Source organism: Tyto alba, unplaced genomic scaffold, assembly GCF_018691265.1.
Source record: "Tyto alba isolate M040663 unplaced genomic scaffold, T.alba_DEE_v4.0 Super-Scaffold_44, whole genome shotgun sequence".
Taxonomy (NCBI): Eukaryota; Metazoa; Chordata; class Aves; order Strigiformes; family Tytonidae; genus Tyto; species Tyto alba.
The window spans coordinates 12148046-12171874 of NW_024881320.1; the positions used below are offsets into that span (position 1 = coordinate 12148046).

The window sequence follows — 23829 nt, forward strand, 5'->3', positions numbered from 1 at the left end:
AAAACAACTTTGGTAAGAGCTTAGGGTCTTCATTGTTGCGTCCTTCCTCTGTGATGATCTGTCTGCTGAGGTGCGGTGTCCCGGTGTGCCCTGCCCTACCTTGGCAACAGGAACAGCTCCGGGATGCTCCTGGGAAGCCAGCTAGTTTTGTTCTGGCTGTGCATTTAGGGTTTTTTTAGGTTATTATGTATCAAGACTAATATGTGTCTTGAAAATATTAGAGCTTTAGGCTGTAGCTGAGTGCTAGTATTTTTTTCCCCTGACTTCTTAGGGTTCTAAAACTTCTCTGGTAAAATTAAGTCTAATGGTTTTATTTCTTTTTAATCCCTTTGAAGTAGCCCACAAGCTCCCAGCTTCCTGATCAGCAAGTACTCCTTTTATCCCAGGTGTTTTAATATGTTGTAAAGCAGGCCTTGTAATATTGCAAATTAGTGTAGGTCCGGTGTATGACCCATGCAGATTAGCTAACCTCCTTGTTCATGATAAAATTACATCATGTTGCTATGTAAAACATACAGGTTCTGCAGCAGTGTGGTATGCTTTTTCTGTCTTACTAAGGAAATAATACCCTGGGAGATGATGCAGCAGTGTGGCATGTTTAGCACCTGGTTACAGGAATCTGTGTTTTGGAGAGGGACTATTCTGTCATATTTGGGTTAATACAGTGGTTTCAATAGAGACCATGAAGCTGAAGGGCAGAGTGAAATATTACTGATGCCATGTTATGGGGATAAGTGAAAACTATAGCTCTTTGTCCATGGCTAACATTAAAACATTGTTAGCAAGTGCCTACTGGTATCATGTGATTTCTAGACAAGAAATCTGCTATTGGTAGATTCTTCTTCTAAATCAAGCGATGTTTATATGTAACTCAGTAGACACCTGAAATTAATTTTTAAAATTCTTAGTAATTGCTTCCTCTAATTGAATCACCCTAAATGCTTAGCTTGTAAGCTAATGAAGTAATTCTGTACCCAGTATATATCTGATCAAGAACAGATGAAAGGTCAGAGGGCCAAATGAAGATGTCCCAGCTGTAGCATTTGCATCCCAGGAATGTGGGTTGCCCAAAGACCTGCCAGACCTGGTTCTTCCTAAGGGACTGAGCCTGTTGGCGTGAGAGCACTGCCCTGGCTTGGGCCTGGGATCTTGTCTAGCAGCAGGATGGGGTGTTGCCTGGCCATCTTTGAGTGCTTGTCTAAAAGTGCTTATTTACAGATTTTGAACAGGAATAGTTCTTGTACAATTGGATGGATCCATTTCAGATTTATAAGAAACATTAAAAGAAATATTAAACATATGAAGAATCCTGGTTGAACCTTTTCGCTGTGTTGGCCAGTTATAAGTATTTTAATGTGTTTTCAGTATGGCAGAGCCGCTGGCATTACAGTTCACCAGCATACAGACTTGTAAGACAAATTCTAAAGAAGAGCTTCTGGCAGCCTTTTTGCTTTTGCAGCTGTACCAGCTGGTCTGAGAAATTACATAACTTCTTCAGTGAATCTGTAACTTTTCGGTTAACTACTCCTCCCCACCAGCATGGTGAGGAAGGAGATACATAAACCCAATTCTTAAGTGTCTCAAGGCAGTTGCTGTTGTAGGAGGTTCCAAAATGACACATCTGTGTAATAGCCTGATAGAGATAGAATAATCCCAAGTGCTAAATGATCATTACAAAATTTACCATTACATTTGCAAGCAGAGTTCCTTTTGATCAGAATGACTGAATTCAACTTGCCCATTATAGACATTACCTTTGGATGGAAGTAAATAATGTTAGCCATGTTGTTACATAAGATAACAATGCTTGTACTATGTATTTTCCTTAAAAGTAGAGAAATCTTATTTTAAACATTTTTGTTTTCCCCAGCAAAATAAAATAACTTACTGACCTTGAAGGTGTTGTTTGCATGCTGTTGGATAAAATTGGTCTATGTTAAACGAAGCAGATTTAGAGAGTAGTAACTCTCATCAATTCTATAATCACTTATTAAAAAAAAAAAAAGTAGTAACAAATAGATTACTAAGCATGTAGGCCAGGACAGTGCATAAAACAAGATGAAAGTAGATTATATTAGCTTGCTTTTAAAAAAAGACTTAGGTTGTATTCGCAATCACAAACACTTTAAAACAGGCCAAGATGATATAATGACAAGATAACTAGTTGCCTGAAAAGGGCTATTGCTGAGATCAGCACCTAAAATACTCAGCAGAGTATCACTGTTACAACTGAATTAAGCTCAAGAGGAACATATGCCAATATTTGTTAAGAAAAAGAAAGGATAAAATAGAGGCAACATTAAATCAGTATTTGCAGGGGCAGTTGGATTGTCAGGTTTTTTTGGTTTTTTAGGGAAGGAAATTTAATGATACTTTGAGGAGACTTTTCATTTTATGTTATTTAGCTTCTGAAGGTAAGATTGTCACTACATTGAACTGCTTACATTTGCGTTATTAAACATTTGTACTTAAGCAACTGCTTCTTGCTGTATTTGCAGTTTGCTGACTAGCCGTAACTTCCCTATACATGAGAACCTCTGTCTTAAAACTGGAGTTCTGTGGAAGCAGCCACCTTCTAGGACATTTTTCAATGGTAAGTGACGGCTTGTATCTACTCAGTGTTTTTAAATTCAAGATTACTCAAAATTAGGCAAATTACAGTTACATATTGGTGAATATGTAGTTCTTGAGATTAAAGCAGAAGTGGGAGTCCAGCATCAGAGACCTGTTCAAATCAAGGCATTTCCATAGACACAAGCTTGCAAATTATGCTTTATTCCTTTGCTGTCATGTTTTCCAGATAGTAAAAAAAGTGTATTTTGTAAGTTTCCTTATGGGGAAATTCATTGTTTCTCAGTTATTTTGGAATACTTGGATAACAAATGTTATAGCAATAAAAATAAATGAAAAAAACAAACAAACAAACAAAAAAAACAACAACAAAACAATGAACAAATATTTTCCTTTATCAAGAGCTTCCCTAGCCACGGTTGAAAGCTTCTCTGTTTTAGAAGTGACATCTGCTCCACAGTGATTTTATAGGTATGAGGAGCTTTTTAAAGATGCCAATCTGGGCAGCAGTTTAGATGCTGTAGTATCCAGAGCTATATTGGCTGAAACTGGAAAGGCATTGCTGATCTCATCTGGGGGAATGTCAGTCCCCCAAATCAGGAATATCTCTGTTGGGGCTTATTAATAGGGCATACAATTGTTTAGTTTCTGTTTTTTTGTTTTTTTTTCTTGTTATTTTTGTTCACTCTAACACTGCTATACCAGTGTGTTTATCAGAAAGTAACTAACTTACTTTGTCATTGTGACATCTGCTGCCCTAATGGTCTTTTTTCATGTACTCCCTTTGAGGATATTTGCCTCTCTTTAATCTTTGATACTTTGGCGATCATCCTTTTCACTGGGATTATCACTTCTGAAGAAACCTGTGTAAAAGGGCCAGCAGAAAAGTAGCTAAGATAATAAACTGAATGGCTGCTATGTTTCTATTTTCTCTATTTTCTTTTTTCCTAAGGGAAGTTTATACTGGGATCTATTTCCATCTTCTGTGGCAATATATGTTTTTTGGCAAGTTTGCTATTTAATTAATATGTTCAAACATTACAATAGCTGGGCAACTCTGCATCCTTAATATGTGCCTTACTGTATGTAAATACAATAGAAATGCACCTTTCCTAGATCACTTCCATCTCAGCACACTAATGAATCAAGTTTTTCCCTTGAGAGCATTTTTGTACAATTTAACAACATACTGTAAACAAGAAACTAGTCACTTAACACTGGTGTCACTTCCGTGGCTTCATCAGGTCAGCTGTATGTGAAATGAGGGATTTTGTGTTTCCCTGCACTCCCTACTCTCAGCAACTGAGGGAAGTAGAATATTTTGTAAAGCAAATGTAATCAGATCAGCTGGGATACTAATAACAAGTGAGAGTAAGAAGGACTCTGGGGAAGAGCATATGTAATAGAATCTCTTTACATACAGCTTTTAAACTTTTCAAAATTTGAAATTTTTTAATGAAGATAATCTCTGTATAGCAAACTAAAGCCCATTAACAGTAGGTTTATTTTTCTTAATTAACTTCTGCACATTACTTAGTTTTCTGAGTAGTTTACAGTTGAGGAATTACTTTCTTAAAGACACAATACAATTTAGCAGAGATTAATGTTAGGACATTGTTTTTTATATTAAAACCCCCACACTTTAATGAACTTGCTAAGCCAGTAGTTCATGTACTTCTCACACCTACACTGTATTGTTCTTCCTTATTTTGAAATTTGAAACTTTTTTACATCAGTTTAATGTTTTTGCATGTCCTGCAACATTTTTAAAGTGTTCTGTTGCTCTGGAGTGTTTCTAGCACGCAGCACAGCCAAGTAGCAGGCCAGGCATGCTTGTATCTTTTGCTGGACAATGTACAGTGGTGATGTGAAAGAGTCTGCATGGATGTTGGCTGAGAGGTCTGTGTAATCGTGTAGTCATTAATAATGAGCCAGACAGCTAAAATTATATCTGTGATCAACATGAAAGCTAGTGAAGTGTTAGACATGAAGAGACTGACTGAGGTGGGCAACTTCAAGCTTCATATATAGTGGATATTAAGAAAGTAACAGTACAAACAAGGTGGGAATTTGTGCAACTCTTATCAGCTATTCGCCTTGAGAAGTCAGAGGAGTTCAGACTTCAGCTGTTTAGCAGGCCTGTAAGAAAGAAAAAGTATAAATATCCTTTTATATTTCAATCTGTACTTGGAATTTTAATATATCAGGAAATCACAGTAGGCTTACATGAAATGCTTAAGACCTGATTAAAATGGTGCTTGCACTTGGAGGTTACTCTAGCTGGGTAATGCTGTGAAGAACAAATATTATTGTTTGTTTTTAATAAATACTTGTTTGTAAACTTGTAGTATATGTGTTGTCATATATTAGTATAATGACTACATACAGTCTTCAATTTTTGTTTCCTTGCCAGCTAAGGTATTGATCCCATTTTCTATAACCATTTCTTTGTGTTACCTTGCCTGTCCAAATCCTTTGTCTGGCATGTCATGTATGGATATTTTGTTATTGAAAAATATGCTTACACAGATTAACAGGAGCAGCAACTCCTTGTTGTCTAGAATTCAGAAATTAGTCATTGCGGAAAAAAAAAATAATCTAGGATGCTGAGACACATAATGCAAAATTGTTGATCACATGGAATAAAAGGTCGTTTGAACTTAGCTTTGAGTTTTGAACAAATTAACTTTTTAGCCAGCCATTTTCTAATCCACTGATATTTCAGATTCTGATTTGGATTTAAATCTAGAAGACTTGCAAATGATGTCATTAGGAAGAGAAGTCATCTTTAGTTTTATCTCTACCCTTATAGTGGCTTCCTCTAAGTGTTTGTATCCTTTCCTAGAAGAAATTCGTAAGTTGGTCAGAGTAACAAAGCAATATTTATATCATTGTATCCAATTGCATAGACAGAGCATGCCTTCAGTTATGTAGTTTGGTTTCTCATCCTTCATTTTCTAATGCTTCTGAGAGAATGAGTCTTTTCCATTGGTTCCAGAGGAGGAAATAGTTACTTTCTTCTTATTCTCGTTTCCTGGATATACTCAATTTTTAAGAGCAATCTGAAACAGGTTAGCCTTATCTATAAGGAGTTCAGACCTAGGGTTCAAAACATCTAAAAATATGTTTTTAGTATGTTAAAAGTCCTGCACCTTTTTCCTCTCATCCTGGATTTGTTTCTACTGACTCATGTGCCAAGACATGAGTTTTCCTCACATTCTCATGCTGCTTGCCAGAAAGCTGCAGTAGCATTAGTATCATTAGAGAACAGGATGTTCAGCTGAAATCTCTAAACAGAATCAATTGCCTGAACATGGTTTTGTTGCCAGAATCAGTAACTAATATTTTTATCATGGAATTTGTAAACTTGTTTTGTGAATTTCATTTATGTCTGAAAGTCATGGAATTTTATTTTGTCAGGGCAAAATAAAGCTTCAGTGGTGTGTTAGATGCCTTTGCCAGTGATCACGTTGTGGATACCAGTTAGAGAAGTGCTGTTTCACTAATGCTGGAGATGGGGAAAAGTCAACTCTTCAAATCATTTATCAACAAATTAAATTGTGTTTGCTGTGGCTTGTGGAACATTAAATAGTTTGGTCTCTAGCACAGGAAGAGAAACATTCATATTGGTGTAATCAATAGAGGCTCTTGAAGCAGAAACAGCTTCTCCCTGGATACAAACCAGAAAGAGCTGTTCCTGCTGAGGGGATTTGGTTTGGGAATTTGCTAAGCTCTGGTGAAATAGCTGAGCAGCTTTGCGAACTTAGAACCAAAATTGTGGTGGGAATGGAGTTAAAGGCTTTAGGGCTAAAGGGTATCATTGGTCTCTGTACAGACGTTTCTGTTGAAATAGTGATGCAGTGTTGAAAGTTGTACAGTCTTTGTAAACTCAAAATAAGTAAAAGTCTTTCTTTATAAACATGTAGCTGTTCTGAATGATCCCTGTCCTTTATTGAACATTGTTCTTTAGGGCAGAATATTTGCTAGAATCTTACCTGTAACTGGAGTTGCTGCCTTGTTTGTTGTTGGTGTTGTTTTTTGTTTTTTTCCCCCCAATTTTTTTTTTCAGTATGAATAAAGCTGTTTTCATATTATGATGTATTTTAGGACATATAATTCAAAGTGTTTTAAATCACTTATGTAGGAAAGAAATGAGCAAAAATACTATTTTGGTAAAACAAAATGTGAGCAAGAATTCCTTTTACTGGACATTTTGCAGCAGCATGGATGGAGAATAGCTGAATGCTTCTAATCAGCTACTACTTCAGAAGTAAAGCTTCCCAGATTGCTAAGCAATTATGCTTTGTGTCTGTGCAATCTAGAAATAGAGTTGGTGTTTACTGAATTGATTTTGTTGTTAATGTATCATTTCATAGTCAAACTCTAAACCTGACATTGATGGAACAAGATACAATCCATTGTTTTTGATTCAGGCTCACCCAGGTTAATGCTTGTTGTGGAAATGACACCCATCAGTATCTGAGCATTGGTTCCTTTGGGTGTTTTCCCTGTCAGGCAGTGATTGAGGCTCATTGCTGAGAACCTTCAGGCTGACTCTAATACAGATATAAGCAGCACTGTCTAATAGTTACTTAGCCCATTAAGCCTGAATATACTGGTTTTCTCTGAAGATTTTGGGAGGGAAATACTTCCCACTGCTGTGCTTGCGCTGTGCAGCTGTCCTGTTGCGCAGTGGCAGTGCCCTGTACACGTACCTCACTGGTGACATCTGAGGCCTGTGTTACACAGGAGGAGCTTGGTAGTTCTCAGTAAGAACTCGACCTAATACCAGATGCCTTTCTTTTTCATGTGGTGACCTGTATTACATCAGAAATGTGCCTATTATCCTGTTTACCAAACCTACACTAAAGCAGGTCATCATTTCCTTCCTTCTTCCAGTTAGCTGTACAATTTGGGGATTCCTATAATGAAGCTTTAATGGCTGAGAAGCATGAAGGTCCACAGTATGACAGATTGTTCCCCAGCAATTGATTATTCTGTATAGTAACAACATAGAAGATATAATAGTGCTTTCAGGCAGTTAATTTTATGTATTTCTTCATGGTGCTTTCAGGGAGGTCATTTTATGCGTTTTTGGGGGAGGAATGTTGGAGGAGGGATGAGGGGGAGCGGGTAGGGAGGGAAGGTTAAAAATACAGATGACCAGTTAGTGTTCATCAGCTGAGTTTCAGTAACCTGGTAAGCTGCAGTAGATGGAGTGCTTAGGAGCATCTGTACATATGTTCTGTGTCATGGATTTCTGATCACATTTTCATCACCTAAATTGACATCCCTCGCTGCACATAATAGCTTTTTCTTTACTGTGTAGTTGTTCTCTTTCCTGAATTCTGTCTGTTTCTGTTTGTTGTTTTTTTTTTTTTTTTTTTTTTTTTCTGTTACAGACAGGAAGAAGCTTCATACAGCTCCAGTAGGGCAAGTCTTCCGCCTGCGCCCCTTCCACGTTCTGGTAGCTACAGGTGGAGGATATGCAGGATACAGAAAATATGAGGATTACAAATTGGAACAGCTGGAGAAGAGGGGCATAGAAGTGCCTGTGAAGCTTGCAAGTGCATGGGAGGTAAGAAACTTGGAGCAATTTTGCTTCTGTCACATTTGATGCAAAGCTTCTTTGCTTTCATTCCAACAAGGGCATGTTTAATTTGTCCTCTACTGCCAATGCATTTTTGACAAATCATGCAACTAAAGTTTCTGTCGCTTGAGTAATATAATTTTGGCTGAAGTCAATGTAATGACACATTAGGAACTGCTGGCGTTTCCTCCATCTTTCAGTACAGCTGACACTTGACCTTCAATTTGACAAGTATTTTAAAAAATAGAGGGGATATTTAATCAAGTGATTGTATTATGTATTTTGAATAAAAAGATGTTTGGTGGGTATTGAATCATTCAGACGGAAGTCATGTAGTCCACCCTACCGCTTAAAGCAAGGCCAACACTGAATTCAAACAGAGTTACTCCGGGCTTTGTCCATTTGGATCTTAAATTTCCAAGGACAGAGATTCCCCAGTGTCTCTGGGCAGCCTGTTCCAATGCTTAATTATCCTTGTAGAGAAAAATATTTTCCTTCTATCCAGTCAGAACCTTCCCCATTTCAGTTTATGGCTGTTGTCTCTCCATCTCCCTCAGTAAAGAGCCTGGTTCCATCTTCTCAGTAACCTCTTCTTGAATGTTGGAAGGTTGTTGGAAGTCTGCCAGCATCTTTCTTGATCCTGAGAAAACTGGACACAGTATTCCACATGTGGTTTAACAGGCACAAAGCAAAAGGGACTGACCTTCCCTTGGCTCCTGCTTCTCTGTGCTGTTGGCCTCCATCGCTGCCAAGGCACGATGCAGGCTCATCTTCAGCCTACTGTCCACTTGCACTCCTGAGAGAGCAAAAGGCGTGTACCTGCAGTAACTGATGGAGCTGTGGCTCTGCTTAGTGCAACACATTTTCTCACTTTTCCCACCTTGCATTGAAAGGTAGCAAATTAAGCGTGTTATGACATTTACGCAATGAAATTCAGAAATCAAATTAGACAAGACTGAAATTATATATCATAAAAATAAACATTCAGTGCTGAGGTTTTTTTTGTCCTAGTAGTTCTAGCTATGGGTACAGCTTGTGCAGTAGTTGTAGGGTTTATTTTCTCACTAGCTGCTCAGTCTGTGCTACTTCTGTCACTTTGGTTACTTTCTCTATGTCTTCATGCCTTATATACTTTACAAGGAAGCTGAGGCGGAATTAATACCTAGTTAATAAAAATCTGCCTATTTCACCTGCAAGATCTTTTTTTTTGGAGGTAACACCTAGGTCTGTAATAGCTCTTGCTGATCCTCAGGGATTTTTGCCTTTTCCTTCTGGATTCCAAGGAGTTTATAAATTATTGCGGAATTGCACTACGTATATCAGATTCATAAGTCAAATATCCATTGCAGCATTGAAGTAAGACATACTTCATAACTTCCTATAACAGCTGTATCTCATTTGAAATACAAAGTGTATTGTACAACTCCCTGTTAGCGTAAAGTGTATGTGGTATTCTTCCAAACAGCAAGGTGAGTGCCTGCTTCAGTGCCATTTCTGAAGGTAAGGAGTTAAATTCTGGGATTGTAGGTTTGTGTAGGAGATGCTTCAGTGTGACCTTTAGCATCCTGTTTCTTTGCATTCCAGAGCACACTGCTAGTTTGTGAGGGGTTTGGCTACGTGTCTGTAGGGGACTGGGCCAGAATCCCTGAATTAATTTTCACTAGTAAACCAAATCGGGAGTGATCCAGACAGTCCAGATGCTAACACCTTGGGCTATGGTAGCTCCTGAGGAGTTTGTCTGTAAATGTCTTCTGCATATTCTTTTCCTCCTGAAGCTTATTTCAAACAGGTTTTATGTTCTGATTAAAAAAGAACTGGTAAGTGTCCATGGAGTATTTATTTTAAAAGGCAAGGTCAATTCAGTTTTGATATTTGAAAACATATTTTTCTGTTTCTGTTCATATTGTTAAGTATGAAATTGCTTAATTCCCTTATTAAATTTGATTTCTTTCATTATACTGATATGCTGGTTTATTATTTGATGAAGCTACAAGTATTGCTTTTGATGAAAGAGGTCTAAAGGATTTGTTTTTTGCAGTGGATAATCACAAAGAATTTCAAACTGATAAGCAGGGCTCCAAACGCAGCAGATATTAGTAGTGGGCACTAACAAGGTTTCCTAGTCCTTCCTGATTTGCTTAAGTTCTGTTGAATGCTTCTGTGGGAGGGAAGGGAAGCTTGACAGTTACAAGAAAAAAGAGAAACTGTGTTCAGACATTGCAAGAAATATTCCAAACAATGAAGGATTCAAGAAAAATAAGAGCCGCATTGTTCCTTTTTATTGGAAAGCGGAGTGGAGTGTCTTTTTTTGCTGACATACCATTTTCCATTATACTGTTTTTTTGCATCCCTGGAAGCACCCTTAGGAGTGTGGAAAAGAGGGGTGTAGTCTTGTTTTTAGAGCAGAATAAGCTTTTGCATAGGCAAAAAGAGACCAAGTGCGATTGATTTGGCTTTGAAAGAGGGACCTAGAACAAGAAACTGCTGCCCTGCTGCCCTGAGGTTCTGATTGCACAGGTCCAACCTCGTGTCCCTGTGCCTGGGGGCTGGGTGTGTAAGGCAGATTCCCCTGCTTCAGAGCAGGAGACAGAGGTAGGAAATAGGTGATCTTCATCATGTTATGGAGGTAGGGAATATCTCCCTGGTGCAGAGGTAGATATCCGTGTCATCATAGAAGCGTGCATAGGTTTTGATTGAATAAAAAAGGGTTTACTCCTAGGTGGTTTTGCTTTGCTCAAGCTTCATAAAAGAAGGGGGAAAAAATTAATCTGGTTTAAGATGTGTTGCTTAAGTTTTTCCACAGGGCAAGACAAAACTATTGTTACTTTATCGTAGACCTTTTCTTCCCATTATTTTCTTAGAGACATTATGTAGCTAATAGCTTGAGCTGATTAACGCCTTAGTGTGTCTCCTACTGTGAATACCAGTGAGGATCAGCTTTCATTTAATTAGATGAGGTAAAGCAGAGAGCTTGGAGGGAGACAGGTAGATATTTATCAGATGGATGGAAGCTTATTGTTTCAAATCCTTGGCGGCACAGAACGTTTCCTGGCTGGGCTCTGTTCATTTGCCAATGAGGGGCATTTCCCCTCCTCTCACCTGGGCCCTGGGGCAGTGTTGGTAGAGGATGGAAGAATTTCTGGGGGAAACCTTGGAGAAAGAGTTTGGGTGACCAGAGTGACCAGATGAACAAGAGTGTTTCTCTAGAGAGGGGAACTTACGTAGCTGTCCTTTGCTTACGTATTTTGTTCTGGTTTGTAAATGCAGTGTGTATTGGAGTGATACGCACCAGGAAAAGCGCAGTGAACCTTTAGAGGAAGTGAGCTGTAGTGACATCTGATAATACTGATGGCAGATTAATACACAGTTCTGTCCTGTTCAAACCTCAGCGTATTGTCACGGGCCACAGTTTCTAAAAACAGCTTAATGCAGTAGGGAACTGCTTGAGTATGGGTTTGGGATCTTGATTCTCAGAGGTGAGAATAACACAGTCTCCTGTTGATATTAAAAACTGCTGGTATTTATGTAACAGAGGATACTGGATGCTCTTTCGGCAGTATGATACACAAGGTGCTTTTCTTGGCCCAGAGGAGACAGACAGTATTATGGTAAGAGGTGTGTGTCAAGTTCAGAAAAGAGCTAATAGTGGAAAAATCTCTGAATATTGTTTTTTGAATCCAATTTTGGATGAATGAAACATCATCTCCAGTTAGTTGGTTTCCTGTTCTTCATTCTTGGTCCTGTGTTGTGATGTTTGGAGTTTTATTTGAGCAAACATGCAATTACAAAAAAATGTTTTGTAGAGTGGCCCAATGCACATGACAAAGATGGTCAGAAGACGTTAAAAGCAGTGAAATTTCAACACCACCACCATGTGTGGAGGGTGTGACGGTGTAAATTCTTTTCTCGGCTGTCCTGGAAACTTGAACTGAGTGAAATCAGTATTTAATCTGGCCAGGAAGATGGCCCCTTGACTACTTAAGTCTTTTCTGCCTCGTACAACTTCCTGGGCGTCTTGCTGGGCTTACGGAGCAATTCCATCGGAGCGTGTCAGGAGGCCGCAGCGCGTTTTCCCGCCGTGGCTGAGCAGCGGGAGCGGCCCGATGCTCACCCCCTGCCCGGCCCCGCTCTCGGCCAGGGGCTCCTGGGGGAACCCGGCGGTGCTGGAGGCGCCTCCCGGCCCCGGGGGCCGAGCCCCTTCCCCGCCCCGGGCTGCTGCGGGCCGCGGCCGGGCCAGCCGGCGTCGTCGCCGCGTTCCGGTCCCCTCCGGTTTCTCTTCCTTTTCGTGTCTCCCGGCCCTGGCTCCTCCTCCGAAGGGGGCCGGGGCCCTGCGGGGAGGCAGCCGCTTTGGAGCGCCAGTGGCTGGGAGGCGAGGCGGGGGAGGGCCGCCCGCCCCGCGCCGCTTCCTTAAGGCGAGGACCGGCCCCGGCCCCGGGAGCGAGCGGGAGCGGCTGCGGGGCCGCGCTGTCCCCTTGCCCGGCCGGGCCGGGCCGCCGGGAGGTAGGTGGGCGCCTGCCGGGGGGGTGCGGGGGGAGCCGGCCATCCCGGCCCCCTGCTCTGCCCTGCCCCGCCGGGGGGGTGCGGGGGGAGCCGGCCATCCCGGCCCCCTGCTCTGCCCTGCCCCGCCGGGGGGGTGCGGGGGGAGCCGGCCATCCCGGCCCCCTGCCCTGCCCCGCCGGGGGGGTGCGGGGGGAGCCGGCCATCCCGGCCCCCTGCCCTGCCCCGCCCAGCCGGAGAAGGGCTCCGGGGGGGGTGGGGGGGTGGCGGCTCGGCCGGCGCGGAGCCCCGCGGGGGTTCCGGGGGGGGCGGGAAGAGCGGCGGTGGGGGTTGGAATCCGCTGCTTTGTTCACGTGTTTTGAAAACCGCTTCGAAAGGGCGGGTCGGCACCGCGTTCCGGCGAGCGAAAGCGAGGAGCCGGGAGCAGCCGGGCTCGCTGGGCGGCTGCGGGGCCGGCCGGCCGCAGGTAAGGGCTGGGGGGCCGGGGGGGGTCAGGCGTTGCTCTCTGGCTTGCTGGAAGTTTCAGGAGGGATGTTCCAAAGTCTCGGCTCTCATGAGTAATCTCTTAGCAGATTTAAACAAGACCAGCCTCTTGGACCAGCGTTATCGCAGTTCAGAGTCCCGCCGGGAGCGCGGGGGAGGCCGCCCGGGCTTTGTTCGGCGGCCGCCGGGCCCCGCGGTGCTGGGAGGATGTAACGGGCGTTACAGAGGTCCTAAGCTAAAGTATGGAGGGGGGGCGGGGCGGGGTGGTGTTTTAAAACATGGAATTGAAAACGTTACCACAAAGTAGTAAAATAATAGTGTATTTTAGGTGTCATCCATTTCCATGTCGGTTTGCAAAACTAAATAAAACCAACCTTGCTTCACAGAAGAGATCTTTGAGACTATGTAACAGGCTTTTTGAACAGAATTCAGGTCTAAGGCTAAAAAACCACCCGACCTTTTATGGCTAGCTGAAAACACCACTACTATTTTTTTTTTTCCCTCTATTTATAGAATGGAACTAAAACAGCAATGCAAAATTAGGGGAAAACGATCAAAAGATTTTTCTTAATAAATTGAGAAAAAAAGTATATAGAAAGATTTCTTCATATGAAAAATAAAGACTTTTAGAACTTACGGGAGGATAAAGCAGGGCATGGTGCGTTTCATTAGCCAGCACCAGTAGATAAGCAGAAAGCAGAGCAGATGGCCAGCTCTTCCCTGGCCGAGCTGGAAGTGAACGCGCTACTCAAAAATCACAGGGCCTTGGCAGACGCCAACTCTGCGCTCGGGTTTCCCCAGCAGCATGAGAGCAGCTCTGTTGTGCTCTCAGAGCTCAGCATCTCCTGACTGGGTGTGGAGCTTCCAGGGTTTCTCTTGCTGGGCTGGCTCCAGAGAAGGTTGGGTGGGAGCAGGAATTACGTGTCTGAAATTAAGCAGATGCTGCTGGGAGAGTAATGGAACCTTTAGTAAACAGCCACTGAGTAGCTCTCCCCTGATTTGCAAGACCTTATTTTTGCTGGCACTTGAATAGAATACCTCATTGGGATGCATACAGTGCACTTTTTAAACAGTAGTTCTGTTACCAAACCTAGAAAGTGTGACCAGAGGGCTTCCAGTACTCAGCTATCACATTCCAAGCCTAATGATTCATGTTTATGGTTTAAAACTGAGACTGCAGGTTTGAAGTTCAATTGTGTATCAGTCTTTCTCGAAAATGTCCTGCTGTCTTGTTTTTTAAAACTTGAGGGAAGGTCTTGAGGCAGTAATGGCAATTAAATGGGGTCACTGGATTTCACACTTAATTGAGCTGACAGAGCAGAATGGTGTTGCGTAGCTGGCAGATTAGCAGTTCTCTATTAGATAATAATTCTCCAGGAATTTATACCTGCTGGTAACTGCTGCTTTTATTTACCTAACGTGGATTCTGGGTGGGTTCAGACAGGTGGGGGAGTTGGGTACTGATGTCCAACCTCCTACAAACCAACAATCATAAGCTTCTTGTCTAAGTTGATAACATAGGCTTTGTGGCACTGCCTGCATCCCAAAAAGTCCAGCTGTTGAGATGCCATTTGATCACCAGTTCTTGTTCCTTTCCCCATGGAAAGCAGGTAAACTCGAGGTGGATTTTTCATTTCAGCCTTCTTACACTATAGGAACCGGACATTGCTCCTGGGGCAGCCACAGCAGGGATCACAACTTGCCATATACGTCAGCACTTAAGCCAGACTCAAGCCAGACTCAGGTATTTGCATCTTAGTGAATGTAATGAGGTCAGTAGAACAGATCTTAAGAGAAACTTAGGTCTTACTCATCCGAATTCCCGTTTTTGAAGAAGTGGAGAAAAAAAGCTTTTCACGCCAATATTTCCCCCTTCCTGGAGAGGAATCTCTTGTGCACCACATTTTTTGTTTTGAATTGAAGGGCAGTAGTTCCTACTGCATTGGGCTGTAGAACATTTCAATGCCCATTTGTTTTTAGGGAGCAGGTCAGCTATTTAACTTGTTCCATGCTTTCATAGATTCAGGCTTGTTCCATCTAGAATATAAGAATTTATTGAAAATGTTTCAGGGGATAACATTGGATTTCTGCTGAAAGAGCTTCTGGGTTTACCTCCGTTATCTTTCAGGGAAGAGCACTGAAAAAAAATGTAGATAAGACTTCTGATTGCTCTGTTGTCTTTGTGCAAAGTCAGGCACAGGTGAAGGTCCGAGGAGGAGGAGAGGAGGCCGTGGGAGCAGGGTGCCAGCCTGGCCGCGGGCGCTGGGCATGGCCGGGCGGCGCGAAGGGCAGGCTGCGGGGGAACTGCCGCTCACCGGCGCCCCACGGGCAAACTCGCTCCAGGCTCACGAGGAGACCTCTTCAGTCTGAAAATGCTCTTCATCATGGTCCGATGAAGTGCTTTCGAAAGGATGTCTGTCAGTTCAGCCTGTTTCTATTTAAAATTATTCTTTAATAGTGGTAATTTCTAGCATTTCTGGCAAATCAAGAGGAATAGTTCCCCTGTGATCCTTGTTGCTTTTCTTTGACTTTTGATGGGATTTTGGGGAACTGCTCTCATCATTTTGCTATACAGATGGCTTCATTTTGTTGTGTAGGAGTTTCTTGTGGCAGCCAGAGAAAGACTGTATGATATTTTAAATCGGAAAACAAAAAAATTTGGCACAGGGCTCAGGGATGAAGGAGTCTGTTTTGAGTGCTTTCAATTGATTTTAAATTTACATCCTTTCAATTAACTGGATTTTTTTTTTTTTTTTTTTAATATGCAGTTGTGAAAATTCAGCTTATATAGCAACATGCAGACAGGTCTTGGAACCTCCTGAGATATAGAATACCATATAGCAGTTTTCCTCCTGAAAAAAATACTCTTATGCAGGGACTTAAGAGGTGTTTCTAGGGAATACCTGTCATTTGGAGTTGTAGGCTAATGAAAATGCACAGTTCTGGCTAGAATATTTTTATTTAGAGGCCTGAGTGGGATGCCACTAGCTAGTTAATTGTAGGTTTTCCTGTTGGCCCTCCCACTTCTGCCTTATCCCTAATACAATAGGGCCCTTTCCCTCACACCAGAGCACCAGTGCTCTTTTTGATCTACTCTTGGGCATACAGCTTTCGTGGTGAGCTTTGCAAACAAGGAATTTTTACTTTTTTTTTTTTTTTTTTTTTTTTTAGACCCAGACTTTAACAGAAAACATAAGTGAAATGGATAGCTACTAGAGAGTTAGCCCCTAAATTGTTCTGGGTATTTGATTTAATCTTGAAGTGAGGTGTAGCTAGCTGACTTACACTTTCTGAACCAGGGGTCTGGTTTTAAGCTCCTTTAACAATCCAAATCCAGTTGCAGGAGATGCAGAAAATCTGATTGAGACTGTGGTCTGCAGGGTCCAATAGGGAAATTTTTCTTTATGTATATTCAGAATGCTCAGACAGAAATACTGCAGCCTTTTGTCTTTGAAAAACCAAACCGAACCAGCTGCCTTTACTCATGTTTTGTGTTTTGGTTCTACTGGATGTAAAAACTGTGACAGTACTGGGACTCGCATAATAGACATGTCAACACTTTTATACCTGATTCTTAAACTGGCCCTAAACCTGGCTTGCTTCATTATGTTCTGGGTATTTGTAGAAGAATGTCCTGTACCTGCTCCCTATGTGAGTCTTTGGAGATGGGAAGAGACTTCAGGAGATGGATGTTTATGTCTGGCAAGGGTTGTGAAATAGAAAGATGTTCCTTTCCTTTCTGTTTTCTTCTTTTCTAAGCTGGACACTGAGAGCAGGAAAGGATTTTTGGTGCCCAGCAGTCCAGAACCCTTTTAGTGGCAGCTGCTGCACTGCAGAAGTGAAGCTGGGAATTATCTCCTCCTCTTCTCCGCCCCACTCCTCCTCCTCCTCCTCCTTCTCCTCCCAGCCCCGGATTCAGACCGGCGCTGGGGTTAGCGGTGCAGGGCCAGCTGGCTGCTCGTCTGACTGTAGTGCTTCGCTGCCCAGCAGCCCGAGACTGCGGGGTGTTTTTTGGAGAGTTGAGTTTCAATGGCCTCCCTGACTAGCGAGAAGCAAGGACTGCTTATATGGACAGCTCGTTTTTCTCTTGTGCAGAGTCGGCTGTGTAGCGGGATGTTGAAATATGACACAATGCCTGTTTGTTTGCAATAGCTGCGACCCTCGTAGCAGAGATTCAAGTGGGAAACAGAGGGGGAATCCAGAGACAAGCCAGCGGGGGAATTAGGAACTGTGACGCCGTGTCCTCTCTCCTGTGCCGGAGCAAGCAAAGGAAAGAGAGGTAGAGGAAAAAAGACTGAGCCTTGCAACAGCCGTCATCCTGACGATGTGTCAGTCAAACACCCTGCAGGGACCAGATCTACACACAGGGAAATGGTGAGATGCTATAAAGCTTTATCTAACCCTCCACCCTCTTGCTACAACCTCCACAAAGTTAAAATTCATGTCCGGAGGCCGCGTTCAGGGGCCGGCGGCAGCAGCAGCTGTGCCAGGGACCAGCAGCCACAACTGGAGAGCTCAGGCCCGGCTGGCTCTGCCGGTGATACACCAAATAGGAGCACTCGCTTCAGGTACTGTTCAGTATTTTCTGCTTTGCAGGAGTGGTGACTAAAGGGAGAAGCGAGGGAGGGAGGATGGGAGGGCTTCTGGGCAGAAGGACCAACAGCCATCTGTAAAGCTTGTCTTTGGCCTAATTACTGTAAAGCTCCTTATGCACTGAACTGGCAGAGAAGGGCACACTGTTGTATGACAAGGGGAACGAGGAGGCTTCCATTCCTTTCCTTTCTACTCTCCATCACTAGGAGAATGGAAAAATTAGTGGAGAACTGCTCTGAAACCAGGCCAAGGCATTGAGAAGCCTGAGGGCTCTGGAGCGAGCTGCCAGGATGCAGCTCTGCAGGGATTGGTCCTTGAGCGACTGCAGTGAAGAGGGGGAGAGCAGCGGGGGGGGAGTGGGACCTCCGGGCTCCATGCTGGCATCCCGGCTCCCGGCCCGCCCGCCCTGGAGCAGAGTGCAGGCAGGTGGGTGGGAAGGATGGGAGGAAGGAGGTGAAGTGTCCCTTCCGATACCCATGTCCTTCCTATTCCCGTGTTGAGTCAGTCCCACCCCCAGCTGAGAAGAAAGCGGCTTTACCTCTGCTGAGACCGCACTTCCTCTTCTCAGGGTGGTTCGTTTTGTTTTTTTTTTTTTTCCCCTCCCCCCCTTGCATTGTGATGCACAGATCATTCTCTGGTTTTTACTCCTCAGTTCTTGGGGGGGAAAGAAGTTGTGTTCACTGCATAAAATCTCAGCCAAACGCACCATCTTGCATCTCAGAGTGGTGACAGTTGTACCTGCCTGCGTGATTTCTAATTCTGATCCAAGCTTTGAAAAGAACATGTTGGCAAGAAAATTTCCTTTTGGTTTTCCGGCTTCTTTCCATCTTGGAAAGACATACACAGTACTTTATAGTTCATCCTTCATATCATAAAATCCAGTGAGAGAGCAAGCTGTTCAGAGCAGCCAGAGCATGCCACTTCCAGTTTGTGTGTGCACGCAGCTGTAGCCTCGTTACAGGCGTACTGCCTTCAGCTGAGAACAAGCTGAGCCAGGATGTAAGTCAGTGCCCCGAAGAGTTGAATGTTTTGGCTGCAAGTAGGAAGACTTTCATTTGATAATGTGACCTTGGAAATGCCAATGGTTTCTTCATGAGTAGAAGCCAAAGAAGAAATGGGCACCTGAAGGGTCTCTCATCCAGACCTCCTGCAGGGATCTGCACCGAGGCCCATCATGTTCTCTGCTAATAAACTGAGCAGCGTCTCCCTCTGAGAGTTACAAGTTCAACTTCTCCCCGTGGCCATTTGTGCAAAATGAGTGTCCTCGCAGCCAGGACATCACATGACAAAACATTATGGATGCAGTTGGTTATGAGGCACAGGTGTTGGTTACTGGGCTATGGAGACCAGATTATCTTGCAGCCCTAGCAGTACTGGCTTTGGCCATGTCTTCCCTGTTCAGAACCACAGTACCCAGTGAAGGTTTTAAGACCTGGAAGGATGTCTTTTGGAATCAGTTATTTGTCAATTGTATCAGTTAACTGAGGAGTGCCACTACTGTTGTTTCTCAAGTAAGTGCTTGTTTCCCAAAGTTAGTGAACGACCAACAGGTCTGTGTAAATTTGACTCCAACATCTTTTGTGATACAAAATAGAGCTTGAGGCCTTCAACACACGAATCCTCTGAGGGACCTCAGTTTATTAGGTTTCAAGGATTTCTTTCATCAGAGCATCTGTTCTTTTCTTAAAATTGTCCTTCCATAGAGTTATTAAAGTCCCAGCATCCCAGATTTCTAGCTTTCAGAATATTGTTTGCTGACCACTTTGGCTATTTAACAGCTGGAGCAATCACAAAAAAGGTTTTCTGGGGATGTGATTTTCTGATATTTGGAAGAACTGTTGCTTTTTGTTATTTCCACTGTAGACTATCATGTCATGTTAGTTGGATGAACCAGCTGTGACTTCATTTTCAAATGTCACCTCCAAGTGTTCTTGCCTTTAATTTTTGAGGGTGTCAGTCCTAACATGTAACCCGTGAGAGTGAACACCATTTCACCGTTTTTTGGACAGAGGATTTTTCTTTTTTTTTTTTTTTTTTTTTTTTTTAATATAAACTGATCTGCTATTTTGGGAAGGGGAAGAACTGATCAAAATAAAGGAGTAAAGACTAGCCGGAATAAATCACCTCCAGCTATGGGAAGCTGGAGGTTCTGAAGCTGAGATGGCTGACCCTCTTATGTTGTGTATGTAATCTTTCAGGTTGCAATTTCCCCAGCTGGCCCTGAGGCGAAGGTTGGGCCAGCTAAGCTGTATGTCTAGGCCTGCTCTGAAACTCCGTTCTTGGCCTCTGAGTATTCTCTATTATCTTCTGCCTTTCGGTGCTCTTAAGCCCTTGACCAGAGTGGGATGGAGGCCTATGAGCAGGGTAAGTGTGAGCAGGTCTCTTGCGCTTCGTGTACGTTAGTCCTTTTACGCTGAAGGGAGCTGGCAGCAGCTGGGTGGAGAGATCCTCACTACAGCACAGCCTGATCATCACTGGTGTGAAAGCAGAGATGCAATTCGTGTTTCCCTTCAGTTTTTACTGTTCATAGTTGTGTTGAGTGATTGCTTTACAGACAAGTGATATTTTTTTTTTTCAGTAGCAGAGAATCTCTTGGTACTCTAACAGTCAGGAGTCTACCCAGGAAAATCAACAGAAACTTTTGAATTAATTCAGTCACCACAAAGTATCAGGGCTAGGATAAGGCAGACCAAACCTCTTCTCAAGTTCCTTTTTGTGGCCACATTGAAATGGTCTTTTGCTTTCTGTCATTTTTGCAGAGGGGGTTGTTCCTCAAGTTCTTTGAGCGTTTGTAATCCAGCCTGTCCAAATGACAGGCAAATCTCTGCTCTGACACAGGGAGAAAGCAGGGTGTAGGATGTCTTGCACATAGTTATTCTACAAATCATGCAATTTCAGAATGCAACAATGACACAAATATTTTGATTGAAAATGTAACGAATTGCCATTCTTAAGACTATTTCATTGAATAGCTGTTCTGTTTTGATCCCATCAACTTGAAAACCAGGCTGTTTTGAAGAGAAGGGGCTCCTAGGAAATAGCACTTCTGATTTTTTGTGATTTTACAGTTGTATCTGCATATTCTCAGTGATTGTGGAAAAACTGAGCAGAATTGATTTTAGAAATTAACACTGTATAAGTAATGTCAAATAAAATGGCAAAATATTTTTTTCCTTCAGTTCTTCATTTTACAAAATCTAGGGTACTGTTCATTTAGAAGTTTATCTGAATTAAGATTAGGTTGGCGTTTTCCTTCTGAAGTATCACTGTATTTTAATGTGATGTAGGATGGTGATTCGTGAGTAAAATCTTAATTTGCTGTATTTGTTACAATGGACAGGCTCTCAGCCAGTGTGTGCTTCTGTTTGTGTTTATGGCTGTATTTTTCAAGACTTAAGTATGAAGGATGTGATTAATATTGAAAATAAATGATGACTCTCACTAACAAAAATTAAAAAACAACTTTTAGTCAGGAGTTAAATGTAGCTGAGTGGTACTGTTGAAAAAATTTGTACCAGATTCAGCAGATGACAACTTCCTTTCAAAACTGGTTTCAGAGAGTTCAGTTCCCTTGATCCACACATTCCCACTCCTCCGATTACATCATGGTCATATGAGCTTTTGGGCTGATAACCAGTATTAGAAACCCCAGAAGAACTACCTGCTGGAATCACCAACAGGAAGACACCATCATCTGTCCACTTACATCAGCAGCATATACCTCTTTACCAACATTATTTCACTTGGTTTTTGTGCTACTAAAACTTACGCTTTGGTATAAGTCCAAAAGTATATTTCGTCAGGAATAAAGGCATGTTATACTCTTGGAATTAGCAGCTCCCATGGTTGTGCGAGGAGGAGTAAGGCTGGAGTAAGTTTGTAGCTGCATCCACATGGGTATGTTTCTCTGATTGTACTAGTATCATTAGAGCAGTACAATACTGGGATGTGGAAAACACCCTCATTAGTAGATGCAGCCAAGAAATTATTTTTCAGTCAATTTTCATTTGGTCATTCACAAAAATGAATATATTGGTAGTGTTAAACCCTCCTGACGAGCGCTCTACTAGAATATATGAAATGTGTCTTTTTTTCTGTAAGCCTCACATTGGGCAGTTTCCAGTAACTTGAATGTGGAGCTCTACCCTGCAGGGGAGTGGAGATTCTGGCTTCAGTGTAAGGTCACTGTAAGTTTCATCCCGTCCCTCCTCTGCTCTCATCAGAATGGAGGGAGTGAGGATGAAGTGCAGTGTTAATTTTTTGCTGACTGAAAGGTTACTTTGTGTGCGGTGTAGCCCACTGAATTCAAGGGAGTGGTGAGCAGGAACAGTTTGCTCCTTTCTGGTTTATGGGGAGAAGTAAGAGAGCCACCAGTGTGAGGAACTGAGTGACGTGGTGCCCTTCTTTCTTCAGGTTGCTCTGTACAAATCGGTACCGACTCGCCTGCTCTCGCGAGCCTGGGGTCGCCTCAACCAGGTGGAGCTGCCTACATGGCTCCGGAAGCCCGTTTACAGCCTGTACATCTGGACGTTTGGAGTGAACATGAAGGAGGCAGCTGTTGAAGATCTGCATCACTATAGAAACCTCAGCGAATTCTTCCGCAGGAAGCTGAAACCACAAGCGCGGCCAGTCTGCTGTTTGCACAGTGTGGTAAGTCAAAGGAAGTGAAGGCTTTACACCGCGCCATCCGCTTTCCCTCACCCCACCAAGGAACGTGTCTGCTTTATGAGGAATGAATTAATTCCTGATGTGTTTCATTTTTTCTCTTTGCTGTAGATTAGTCCCTCTGATGGAAAGATCCTTAATTTTGGACAAGTAAAAAACTGTGAAGTGGAGCAAGTAAAAGGGGTTACTTACTCTCTGGAATCTTTCTTGGGACCTCGCATCTCCACAGAAGAGTTGCATTTTAGACAGGGTGAGTTCTGCGTTTATTCTGCTCTGCCCTTTCAGTGTTCTTGGAGATCATGAGAAAAGAGATTACTCTTTTTTTTTTTTTTTTTTTTTCCTTTTCTTCTTTTTCTCACATTGTCAGGAACAAAAGCCAATCTGATTTTTGTTTCACTTTATTTGGGAATAAACACGTCACTGTTCTACTCTTTCTCACCAGTGGCTTTAGAGTGTCTTGCCTGGCTCGTTCTGATTATCTGAATTTAATTGCTTGGTTCCTACCATTCACTCCAAGACCTGCCCCTATAATGAAGCTGTGGCACTCCTGCTGCCAGACTGAAATGTGTCCAAGCACCTGGTTACCAAAAAAGCTACTCGTAACAAGATTTGTGCTCAAGCCTTACTGACTGCTGCACCTCAGGAGCTGTCTCCAAGGCCTTGAGTTCTGATGAAAGCAACACGTTTTGCTAAACTCACAAGGGGACTGGTGGGACTGAGTTCTGCAAATAGTAGGGCTATTTTCAGCATGAGCACACTTGCGACTACCACATTTTGTAAAACCAGGGACTCTTCACAAATTTTCTTCTTAAAAGGGTTGCTTTGAGAAAAGTTCTGTTTCAATGGATTTCAGTTTCTGCTGTTCTGTTTAGGGAAGGTCAAACTACAAAATTAAGGAATTTCCAAACTGATTAAAACAATACAGAATCTAATTTTGTTGTCAAGGGAAAAGAACATTTTGAAATACTGTGTTCCAGGACAAAGTGTATCTTTTTGTAGTCTCAGCACTACATGTGGACTGCATTTAGTCCTCTATCACCACTGGTTCTCATGCAGACTGCTGGGCTATGGTAGACGAGTGGGTGAAGAATATTTTTAACCCCTTTCTTTCCATGGTTTCTTTGCAGCCCCATCTGGTAACTCTTTTCAGCAACAACTAGTCACAAAGGAGGGGAATGAGCTCTACCATTGTGTAATCTACCTTGCACCAGGGGATTATCACTGCTTCCACTCACCCACTGACTGGAGAGTGTCACACCGACGTCATTTCCCAGGTAGGTCACTGTTCCTAGAAAAAGAATGCAGAGCAGCTCTGCTATGGGCCACTGCTGAATGAGACACGCCAGTGGAGCAGTTGTATAGTTGCATGATAGATAATGGTAGAAAAGTGATTTGTCACAAATGGTAGTGAATTTTATAGTAGCGTAGTT

General features: G+C 42.7%; 1 protein-coding gene across 8 annotated transcripts in view; it reads left to right on the forward strand.

Annotated features, from left to right (window-relative positions):
- PISD (phosphatidylserine decarboxylase) overlaps positions 1 to 23829 on the forward strand; it is a 29726-nt gene that overhangs the window by 994 nt on the left and 4903 nt on the right. Inside the window, exons 1-7 of one of the 8 annotated variants that reach the window (XM_033001491.2) lie at positions 12646 to 12661; positions 14797 to 14885; positions 17294 to 17709; positions 19933 to 20098; positions 22148 to 22384; positions 22511 to 22649; positions 23527 to 23673. In XM_033001491.2, the coding sequence (XP_032857382.2) occupies positions 17513 to 17709; positions 19933 to 20098; positions 22148 to 22384; positions 22511 to 22649; positions 23527 to 23673 (886 nt within the window). In that variant the 5' untranslated portion in view covers positions 12646 to 12661; positions 14797 to 14885; positions 17294 to 17512. Of the gene's footprint in view, positions 1 to 2498; positions 2594 to 7973; positions 8150 to 12608; positions 12662 to 13065; positions 13125 to 13707; positions 14886 to 16330; positions 17710 to 19932; positions 20099 to 22147; positions 22385 to 22510; positions 22650 to 23526; positions 23674 to 23829 lie in introns of those variants that run through there. The other 7 variants (XM_033001489.2, XM_033001490.2, XM_042805189.1 and 4 more) reach the window with 7 other exon arrangements.